Genomic DNA, 11,672 nt, shown 5'->3' on the forward strand with positions numbered 1-11,672 from the left:
GTGTGTGTGTATATATATATATATGTGTGTATATATATGTGTGTGTGTATATATATATATATATATATATATATATATGTGTATATGTATATATATATATATATATATATGTGTATATGTATATATATATGTGTGTGTGTGTGTGTGTGTTTGTTTGTGTAGATATATATAGATATTTGTGTGTGTGTTGTACTGAGGGAAATGATTATGTCTTGGGATGTGACATGTTTTTTTATAGATGCTGATGGAGCAGATCTTGATCAATCCGTTTTGACAAATTCTCTCATGCTGATTCTTTTGTGTGTGTATGTTCAACATATTGATTTATTACTGAATCAGTGGTAAATTTATTAATGAAGGCGTGTCTCAGGGCAATAGACATTTGTCACGCAACTTCATTATTTACAAAACCATTTCAATCTAGAGAGTGGTTCAAAAAAAAGGAGATTACTTGGACGCACATGCTGCCTTTTATTCTAACATGTTTAATCAGGAAAAAACATCATCATAGTTGACAAAAAGCCTATTGCAGCAGCTCTTTCACTACCGAGTTAGCTAAATTAGCATCAGTGCATTGGTGTAAATTTCATTTGCAGCATTACACTCACAAAGTTGCTAGCACTTCCCAGTTTATCTGTTGATCTTGGTGGGAGCTGCCTGGTTATTTTGGGAACATTAAGTCGTGCCTCACATATGGACGTGTCTGTCTGATTAGATAACATGCTTATAACCATTGTCATTTGCAAAGCTGCATGAAAAGATGTGTTACTGACCTGTTCTTATTTTAGTTAATGGCATCTTACCTATGGTTGATTCTACCTTGCATCTCATCAAGCACTCATACTTGAATATGCATTCTTTTATGCACAATCATTTTTTATATGCACTTCTTTTGAAGAACACTGTTTTGATGCCCTCAAATTGTATCTGAGAATAATGACGTTCCATCTTCTGCAGCTATATGGAGGCTATATTATTAGTATTTCCCAGAGGAGTGACATGATAAATTGCTCCCTTCCGGCCTTTTAAAATTCCTCTATCACAAGCCACAGCTCTGTTACCTGCTAGTGGGACACTGTCGCCATAACTGTTTGCTCCCTGTAACTTTCACAGTAAACCTTTTAATTAATTAAAGTCGTTGATCTATATATTATTTTCTCATAAAATTGAAGAAGGTTTTGAGGAGTGTGAATAGAATTGTCTTTCTGTTTTGTTTGTATTGATGTAAAATGCCATTTCGTTGCGACCTGTGAGGCTGTAGCCTGTTGCAATCAAAGTAACTGGATTAAGCCTTGTGGGCTGTTGCGGAGTGGGGTCTATTTTGGTCCAAAATGATAGTCTAATCAATGCACATCAGTGCTGGTCTCCACGGCAACCTGCACTGTATGTGGACAGACAATGTTGTGTATGTTTTGATTCTGTAAAAGAGATGAGTCATTACACCACCGATCCGGCAGTAGGAGGAAAACACCAGGGAAAGGAGGGATGTGAGTGAAAGAGAGGGAGGCGGAGAGTCATTGTTATGACAGACTGAAAATAGACCAAATTAGTGCAAATGATTTATTATTTATTTTTAGGTCTGCCTCTTTACCTCTTTCCAGGCTCACTCTCTGCACAGTCATGGATCAGTCCACATCAGTAGGTGGAAAGTGGCACCTGCAAGTTAATATTTGAGGTGCTGATTCGCATATCTCTTTCTTTTTAGGAGTTCAGGTTGGAGTTGCACAATTGCATCACATTGTTCTCAACTCTTTTCTTTCCTTCCATTCTTTTGTAGAGTACAGAGCAGGTCGCTGCTTTCTGCCGCAGTCTCCATGACATGAATCCCACCGAGTGTGTGTCCTCTTCGCCTAGCCCAGACTCGTCGTTTCCACCTCGCTCAACTCTCCGACAGCTCTCTGATGCCGACAAGCTCCGCAAAGTCATCTGTGAACTTGTGGAGACCGAACGCACCTATGTCAAAGTAAGTAAAACTCATGTTAGTTGTGAGGGCCAGATGGTGTGTGTGAGTGTGCATGTTCCTCCTGTACATGGATCTTTGTTTCTGTCTGCCTCAGGTTGTGTTAGCCCTACGCATTACCTATTCCACATGACCAGTACCTATTTATCTCTGTATCCCAGGAGACATAAGGGGGACACAGCTGTGCCCTTGCCTGGATATTGCCTAATCTTTTTTCTGCTTGGTATAAATGTGCTTGAATAACTGGGTTAGAGGGTATGTAATGGGATAATGTCAGGGCTCTCTTAAATGTCATACCTCATTACAAAGGGCACATATTTACAAGTTATAGAAATGACTTTTTGCATGATATATGGTGTATTTGCTTGACATGCGCATTGGGAAGGCATCATCAATGTTTGGCAAATTGAGCAAGCGTGTTTGGCACAACAAGAAGCTCTCCTTGATCCCCAAAGTCTGTGTATACCAAACCTTTGCACTTAGCAGCTTACTTTACGCAAGTGAGACATGGACAACATACCGCTGGCACGCACATCGCCTCAACGCCTTCCATTTTGTTGCTTCCTTGGTTCTATACTGGGTGTATGCTGGACGGACCATGTGCCAAACTCTCATACTTGAGCAAACTGTTTCCAGTGACCTGTACGCCATCCACCTCCGATGGGCTGTGCATGTTTATCGAATGAATGACACTCGACTCCCTAAAATGTTACTATACGGCGAGCTGGAAGAGACGTCATCAAGAGGGATCTTAAGGTCTTCTCCATCAACTTGGACAACTGGGAGGTCCTTGCAAGTGACAGCTCCGACTGGCGCGCAGCAATTAAAACCGGCTGCAGGGACTCTCGAGGCCTACGAGTCTTTCCTGGAAGAGAGAAGCTCAGAACGGGAAGCAGTGAACAGCCATAACGAAATGATGAACAACATTCAAAACGATTTCTGGTGGACTTGGGCTATTTGTTCAAATTATCCAGAGTCAAACAAACATGCATACATAAAATGTATGTCTGCAAGTTTCAGTAGTGGGACTTACTGCTAATGTAGTGGAAGATTGGATCATGGAAAACGACCAAATGAAGAGGGACTTTAACTTTGAAGTAACAATTGAATGGTCAATCAACGTTGCAAAGGTTGGTCATTAAGTTGTGTGTTAGTCATATTTGAAAAATATGGCGAGTTACATACCTTCTTTTTCTATGTCCTTGTTGGTAATTTTTAGTTATGTTTGGCTCAGACACTCTTGGTGGCTTTTAAACACCTCAACTCATACACACAGGTTACTTAACAGGCATTTATAGTGTTTCTGTGATCTAAACCTAAAGGAGGAACAAGTCTGTATGTTAAAGACATTTTACCTTCCAACAAAGAATTCACTTATTTGTTAATAAGATGAAACACTTGATGCTAGTCTACTTAGGAGGTTGCTTGAGTTGATTATGTAACAATAGGAGATTCTGTAAATCCAGTGAAATGTTGTTAGATGTAATAAGTTGAATGTTTCCCTACTTTTTGGCAGAGCGACTAATTGATTTAATAGACTTTCTACAGTTTAGCTTACAGTGGGGCTCGGAAGTTTGGTCCCCCCAGGTATAACTTTGTATTAATGTCCATAAAGAAGCCAAGAAAAGATGGAAAAATCTCCAAAAGGCATCAAATGACACATTTGTATATGTCACAAAAAAAATATAAATAAAATTTTATTTCCATCATTTACACTTTAAAAATAACAGAAAACAAAATGGCGTCTGCAAAAAGTTGGGCCCCCTGCAGAGGTAATACCTTGTAGTTTTCCAGTTCTTTGAGATTTCTGGGCTGATTGATCCCCCCCCCCCATGCTTAACAGCTGGACAGAGGTTCTTTTCATTAAATTCTGAGCCCTTTCTTCTCCAAATGTACCTTTGCTCGTTGCGGCCAAAACGTTCTACTTTAACCTCATTGGTCCACAGAACTTGTTCCCACAATGCATCAGGCTTGTCTATATGTTCATTTGCAACCTTCAAACGCTGATTTTTGTGGTGAGGACGTAGAAGAGGTTTTCTTCTGATGACTCTTCCATGAAGACCATGTTTGTACGAGTATCTCTTTATAGTGGAATGGTGTACCAACTCCAGGTCTTTCTGGATGGATCGGCCAGTCTAACGGGGGTCCGGACTTGCTTTTCTCCCAATCTTGCGAGCTGTTCTGTCTGATGTTGTTCTTGTTCTTCCAGACCTTTAACTTCCACTGGTCCTGATGACGGCCATTTCTAATTACATTCCAAACAGAGGATATTGGCATCTGAAAACGCTTTGCTGTCTTCTTCTAGCCTTCTCCTGCTTTGTGAGCGTCAACTATTTTTTTTCATCTTTTCTTGGCTTCTTCATGCACATTGATACAAATTTTTACCTGGGGTGCCCAAACTTTCGAGCCCCACTGTAGGAAACTGCAGCCGTGGACATTTATGTTATCGGGAAGTGCTTTCCCTGCGACTTAGTCACTGTGTTGTTGTGAGGAGCTGTGTGTTTTTCATGTCTGTTTTCCAATTAATGACTTGGCCAATCCTGAATCAAACAAACTTAAATCTTGTCTTTTGTTAACGAATTGTCGAATGTGGTCTAGTTTGGTCTTATGTGGTCTAGACCTACTCTGTAAAGGGTCTTGAATCAACTTTTGTTATGAATTGATACTTGAAAGAAATTTGAATTGTCTTGCAGGATCTTAATTGCCTCATCGGGAGATATTTAACCCCACTGCAGAAAGAGACCTTTCTCACACAAGATGAGGTATGTCAAATTTGAGCCTTTGAGAGGTGGTTGGCTTTTAAATGCCAACACTTTTTAAATGTTCTAAGAAAAGTGGGTTACATAATCACGTGAAGAGTATGCTGTGAACGAGGACAAGAGGGGTGGATGATGAGAGAGGGGGTGGTTTGCAAAGTAAAAAGATGTTTTACATGCACTTGCAATGACAAAATACATTTGGTATTATTTTTGAGTACTTCCATGCTCCAACTGTAGCGGCTAATATTGGATGCACCAGAAAAGATACTGGAAAACATTACAGGACACACACAGTAACAATAGGAGAATTTATTTTTGACTTTTTCTCCAGCTCGATGTACTGTTTGGGAACTTGCCAGAAATGGTGGAGTTCCAGGTTGAGTTTCTCAAGACCCTGGAAGACGGGACTAGATTGGTTCCAGATCTAGAGAAATTGGAGAGAGTGGATCAGTTTAAGGTATACCTTCTTTGAAAAAACAAAACCATGTGACTTTAAACAAGCATTTCAACACCCATAAAGTCTTTTGTATGTACTGTTTGGGTAATTTCCCTTCCGTTTATTACAGAAAATCCTCTTCTCCCTGGGAGGCTCGTTCCTGTACTATGCAGACCGTTTCAAAATCTACAGTGCTTTCTGCGCCAGCCACACCAAAGTTCCTAAGGTCCTCGTAAAGGGTGAGTAAATGTGCTCTCCTGGGCTCAAAGGAGAGGATGTAATCTACCATCTGCCGTATCCTGCGAGGCTTCATAAATCTGCTCTGAGGAGTTGTCAGCCAGACAGTTGTCCATTTGACCTCTGCATATTTTCAAACTGGTGGCTCCCAGGGATAAACAGCCCTGCAACACTATATGGTATATAATGAGCAGTGTTGAACAATTTGTTCTGGCTAGTACACCCACTCCCTTTGAACATTCGAGTGGATGGCTTTTTTGCTGCAATAGCATTCAATGAGTCAACTAGTAGTTTGTCTATTGGTCACTTCTAATGCAAGGCAAAGTAAAACAAACACTAACTGGATCGGTGTTTTGCCGCAGTAACCTTAGTTATATCTGCCAAGCTAAAATCAACTTAATCCTTTTGGGAACTGTCAATTACAGACCATCAGCAAATGTATCCAAGTAAACTAGAATTATCTGTGCATTTAAACAATTCTCCAAAAGACAAAACAATGAGTAATATGCAATAAGTGTTTTATTGGTCCTTCCAGCCAAAACCGATCATGAATTCAAGTCCTTCCTGGATGACCGCAACCCCAAGCAGCAGCACTCTTCCACCCTTGAGTCATACCTGATCAAACCCATCCAAAGGGTGCTGAAGTATCCCCTGCTGCTGAAGGAGCTCTACACGCTCACAGACCCCGACAGTGAGGAGCATTACCACCTGGATGGTAAGATGAGCTCATTTTGACAAGGGAGAGCGTGGGTGAATGCATACAGTCACAACAATGCAGTGCTAACTGTGTTGCTTTTTGCTCGCCTTCAGTTGCCATGAAAGCCATGAACAAAGTGGCCAGCCACATTAATGAAATGCAGAAGATCCACGAGGAGTTTGGGGCAGTGTTCGATCTGCTCATCACTGAGCAAAGTGGTGAAAAGAAAGAGGTAGGTAGAACCAAAGTGGCATGGCTCCGTTCTGTTATATAAAGAGCACATGTGGAGTGACTGTTGCTTGTGCCAGGTGGCTGATCTGTCCATGGGTGACCTGCTACTCCACACCAGTGTGACCTGGATCAACCCCCCTGCCTCCTTGGGAAAATGGAAGAAAGAGCCCCAGATAGCTACATTTGGTATGTCAAGGATGGGTTTCCTTCATGATTCTGTAGTGAGGAGGTCTAAGTCATCTGAAGCCTTTTAGTGATAGTTGGTCTTTTTTACCCAATGCTTTTTAGTGTTCAAAACAGCAGTGGTCTTAGTATGCAAGGATGGATCCAAGCAGAAGAAGAAAATGGTATGTTTCCACACAAGCAAGATGCTAACACCAAAACCTTTTAAAAATATACCCGATTTTGTTAAAGCACTGTAAATTCCTTTTCCATGTGCCACTTGTCTAGGCAGATTAATCCATTCCTCCAGGATTTCACGGCCTTTTCTTGAGATTGTCGCGGCCCAAAACGCCTGATGTTGCGGGAGCTTTTGTAAAAAGTCGCGATGTTTGTTGCAATGACGTTGCGGGGGACAGAGAAAATTGTTCTTTAAAACATCAGCAGAGCTCACCTCTATTTAGCTGTCCTGGACATGTCATCTCAGTTTTTTTCCTGCATTCACTTGTGTGTGTACGAAAGCGCTCGTGAAATCCTGGAGGGACTGATTAAAGCTGATTTAGAACTGGATGGAACTTATTTGACAGGAAATTAAAAAAAAAAAATGTTTGATTGTAGGTTGGCTCCCATCGTGTCTCTATGTCGTCTGAAGAAAAAGACCCCTTCCGATTCCGTCATATGATCCCAACTGACGCACTTCAAGTCAGATCTTTGGGCAATGCAGGTAAATAACTGTATTGAAATACATTATTCTAAACATAGATATGATTATTTCAGAAAACCTCAGATCACATGTGAGTGTCGATTACTTTCTCAGATGGCGAGGGCTCGGCTGTGTGTGAAATTGTCCACATAAAGTCTGAGTCAGAGGGAAGGCCAGAGAGGACATTCCAGCTGTGCTGTAGGTGAGGATCTCGTCTAATGGAGGTTCATTTCCACTGATACTGCTGCTATCTACAGAGTGACAACGTGATAACATGCCCTTCTTCCTCCCTCAGTTCCCCAGAGAGTAGAAAGGACTTTCTGAAAACAGTCCATTCCATCTTGAGGGAAAAGCACCGCCGGCAGCTCCTAAAAACGGAGAGTTTACCCCTCAACCAGCAGTATGTGCCCTTTGGAGGAAAGCGCCTCTGTGCCCTGAAGGGAGCCCGTCCTGCCATAAATAGAGCAGGTAAATACCATTCTCCCTTCATTCATAGCTTCAAGTGTCCCAATTCAGATTTTGTTCCTTCTTACCTGACACAGATTGGATGCTTCAGTTGAATCTGAGCTTTTCATTAGGGTTTCAACCACATTTATAGTTCTTTACTGTGGATAGATTGCATTGAAGACTGTATTCAAGCTAATTTACAGGTAATATCCTGATTTTTGGCAAAGGTAACTGACTGATAGTTTTTGAGGTTGGACTCCTATGCTTTGAACTTCAATCAGAGATGCCTTGATCACATTTTTAGTCTCCGATAACAATTTTCAATTGATGAGCACAATCTACTGATGTAAAGTATTGGCCAGGTTGTAGTGTTAGGAGATTAGGATCTCCACCAGGTGACAGTGTAACCGGCTGTATAATGGTGTCACTCTTTAGTATTAGAATCACAAGTCCGACTTGTTTCTTATACCTTTTCCTCCGTCAAATTAGGACACATATGCAAGTTCCAAGACTCCTTTCCCATTGCAAGTAGACGAGAATGTGCTTTGATTGAGTCAACTGGCTCTGGTTGCCCCCTTTGGCAACACCTTTTCATATTATTAGTTTTTATATAAAAATATGTTAGCTTACAAAACTGTACATTTATTTCAAAAGAACAAATTATTTTATTTTTTTGTCACGGTAAATTTTAAACCCTTTTAAACACCCGTTCCATGTTTAAATCCAGTGCTAATATGGCACCAGTGCCACGTATCTACTGGGCGAAATAGCAATGAGGATTTCGGTGGCATCTGAAAACGCTTTGCTGTCTTCTTCTAGCCTTCTCCTGCTTTGTGAGCGTCAACTATTTTTTTTCATCTTTTCTTGGCTTCTTCATGCACATTGATACAAATTTCTACCTGGGGTGCCCAAACTTTCGAGCCCCACTGTAGGAAACTGCAGCCGTGGACATTTATGTAATTTCGGTGCCACCTAAATGCCAGCGGTGCTCTCGGATGCTCCGAAACAAAGATGGCTGCAAGTCCTGCTAGTAAACCCTACCGACACGTTCCACAGCAGGCAACGTTAGCCACCGGAGGAAATGGATGTCACCCGTCGGCTCCTAAAGCTAGCTCTACAGTGACTGCTGAAAAACACGGAAGGGAAGAAATGTGAAACATTGTGGTGCGTTTAAATACCCTGTATGTAATGTTTTTTTTTTCTTTTAACAGCAATTTACTTTACTTTTTGTGCTGTTCTAAAAACTAATTGACCGGAGCCGTTGCACCACTAGTTAAGAGGGATGATATATTTCAAGCCATTATCTTATTTCATTATTGAAACGTTGGTATAGTTACATAAAAAATTAATTGTTCTAAATAGAGGCAGTTTAAAGCATGGCAACCGTATTGTCAATTTCAGCAGACAGAGCCGATGCCTGGTTGCCAAGCCACATTAACAAGCTAGCTTACAGAGCGCACCGGGAAACCGGTGTTCATTTTTCCTGACGCAGCTTACATTGCCCAGAACCTGCAGTACCATCTCACAGCTACATTATACTCACCTCTGCAAGAAAGGAAGTGGGATTAATAATAACGCGTTTGATTTCATGGCAACTCTTGGTTGAAGTTTGTGTTGAATTATTGACCAATCAGGGCATCATGTTATTTTTTTTATTAACAACGCAGGTAGACAACCTTTATAATGTAATCAGACTGTGCTGTACAGTATTTCTCATTGTTGATTAATCAACAAATTAAGTTTCTTTTCATATAGTACTCAAAATGTGAGAAATGATACAAAATCCAAAGTAATGTCCTGAAAGTGTTAAATAAATAATTTGATGTGTTTTCTGCAGCATCTGCACCAACCAGAACTCTAGGCAGAAGGAAGTTAGTGCGCAACCGTTTCACCATAGACACCGACATTGTTTTTGATGGCGAGCCCGAACAGGACCTTGCTTCACCTCAGGAGCCCAAGTCGAATCGGCAGCAGCAGGACAACAAAGCAGATGAGCCGCCGCCGCAGTCAGAGTTAGCAGGGGACACAGACCGCTGGGTGGAAGAACAGTTCGACCTAGAAGAATACGAGGACCCAGAAGAGGTGAAGGAGACGGACATTCTTAGTGATGAGGACGAGTTCTGTCAAACACCCGGAGCGCTGGCCGCCGAGGCCGACCTGGAGGCCCGCGTCATGGCTTTGTCCTTGGAAACTGAGGAGAGCCTTAAGTCCCCACAGGTCAGCAGGACGCCTGATGATGTGAAGCAGAGTGCCGGGATCAATGAAAAGCAAAGGGAGAAGGATGAAATTTGGGTAAGAAGGCAGCGATCCGGTTCGTCCCCAGACTGTGGCAAATAAAAGATCCATAAAGATCAGTCTTCACAAACAATGCATGGGCGTTGACATGTATCGCACAGCTAAGAGGAGATATATCCTTCCTTACCTTCCGTTGCTGAATGCTTTTTGTACAGGTAGGATCAGTGGAGCAATAAAGGAATCTAGAACGAGGACGTAGTCCCAAATCAAATGCTGTTACATAGAAGTTAAGTGTTAGCTCAGAGAGATGAACTAATGGTACAATCATGGAATTTAATAGTTTGCACATCTGGGCAGCATTCTATAGTCCTTCCTGCTGTTGCCAAATTTGGGTATTGTGAGAACATTTGATATTTGTTTTGTCTGTGTGACTCAAAGATATAATTATTATAGTTAAGGGCTGTATATTGTTTGTCCTTAAAGAAATAGAATTGCAAAGGACAGTATTTTTTTGCATAGTTTACTGTACTTGTACATTTTCACATGACTAAACACTGACATGTTTTGGGAATATATTTTCTAGTTCTGTATATGATTTTGATCTCTTGTTTTTACAGACTTAAAGCTATCTTTTTAGCCTGAAAACTATTTGGTTTGCTCTCTTGTGACATTAAATAGTGGAATTACTGTATGTATTAGCCCTTATGTCAGAGGCTAGGGGGGGATTTTACATTTGTTTGAACTTAATCCTGTTTTACTTGAATTTGCTGTTTTACTTGTTTTACTGTCGAACTATTTTTGTGTTTTTGCTCTTCAGTATTGCCATTTCAAGAGCGCGCAATGTTACATTTCATTCTTAATACTTAGTGCACACTCTATTGTTGAGCATTTGCACATCAGTTATTTTTCAAGATCTTGTGTTAAAATATTTTCACTGGTAATGGATCACAAAGCAATGTGTTTATTTATTCATATGTCAATTAATTTGTTAGCAAAAAACATTAGTAATCTTTTCACAACAAAAGTCCAAATTTGCGCAGGCAATCAAGGGGAAAGACCTGCAGTAGGCCAAAAGTGAAAGAAGTCATACTTGTAAACAACTCATTGTGCTACTAAGGCTGCATTTTTATTACTGTGTATATAGAAAAAGGTATTGATATCATAATAAATACAGTTGTTTCCTACTTATAATTCAAATCAGCTCTGTGTAATGATTGTGTGATTTTCCTCTAACTCGTACGCTGCAGACATCATCCCTGCAAAACTATTTGGGATGTGTGGAAAAACACTAAAGCCCAATGTGTTCAGACACGCCTGAGAACAAAAGACCTAAGTAGCTAATCGATGCTCTCCAGCCTCGAAGCTCCCCACAAACAGACTGCAGTTCTACATCAAAAAGTAGAAAAACTGAATCAGAAAACGTTAAGAGCCACGTTATGCAAGCCACGGCTGATTAGTTGGTGTCTGAATGATGGGGAAGGAGCTGAAAGGATAACGGAATGTCAAGTGTCAAGTTTGAACTGCAGACAGCTGCTCACTTAAAAAAACAAACAATCCTATTCAGGCAGGACTGAAAAGTACGGAGAGCCTGTTATGTCTAAATTAGTTAGGCTGCATATTGCTTTTACCATCGCTGGTCATATCAGATACTCTGGGGGCAAAACGATGAAGATAGACAAACAAAACCAAGCCAAGCTCATGGAGCTCCACTTCCATTTCCAGTGTTGGTGAGGGTCTGCTTGTGCTTCCTCTTACCTGGCTCTTTCTTTGTCTGGCAAATGCAAGTTTGGCATACACACTAAATAATA

The 11,672-nt window shown here is 41.0% G+C and overlaps 1 protein-coding gene across 5 annotated transcripts in view; it reads left to right on the forward strand.

Annotated features, from left to right (window-relative positions):
* tiam1b (TIAM Rac1 associated GEF 1b) overlaps positions 1–11,061 on the forward strand; it is a 53,350-nt gene extending 42,289 nt beyond the window's left edge. For all 5 annotated transcript variants that reach the window (XM_034865584.1, XM_034865603.1, XM_034865590.1 and 2 more), the window contains 12 exons: positions 1,778–1,963; positions 4,654–4,722; positions 5,051–5,176; positions 5,286–5,394; positions 5,928–6,107; positions 6,203–6,321; positions 6,398–6,506; positions 6,609–6,667; positions 7,098–7,203; positions 7,297–7,384; positions 7,478–7,650; positions 9,467–11,061. In XM_034865584.1, the coding sequence (XP_034721475.1) occupies positions 1,778–1,963; positions 4,654–4,722; positions 5,051–5,176; positions 5,286–5,394; positions 5,928–6,107; positions 6,203–6,321; positions 6,398–6,506; positions 6,609–6,667; positions 7,098–7,203; positions 7,297–7,384; positions 7,478–7,650; positions 9,467–9,966 (1,824 nt within the window). In that variant the 3' untranslated portion in view covers positions 9,967–11,061. The remainder of the gene's footprint in view (positions 1–1,777; positions 1,964–4,653; positions 4,723–5,050; positions 5,177–5,285; positions 5,395–5,927; positions 6,108–6,202; positions 6,322–6,397; positions 6,507–6,608; positions 6,668–7,097; positions 7,204–7,296; positions 7,385–7,477; positions 7,651–9,466) is intronic.
* Positions 11,062–11,672: the final 611 nt, after the last annotated feature.

This window comes from Etheostoma cragini, chromosome 3, assembly GCF_013103735.1.
Source record: "Etheostoma cragini isolate CJK2018 chromosome 3, CSU_Ecrag_1.0, whole genome shotgun sequence".
NCBI classification, from domain to species: domain Eukaryota; kingdom Metazoa; phylum Chordata; class Actinopteri; order Perciformes; family Percidae; genus Etheostoma; species Etheostoma cragini.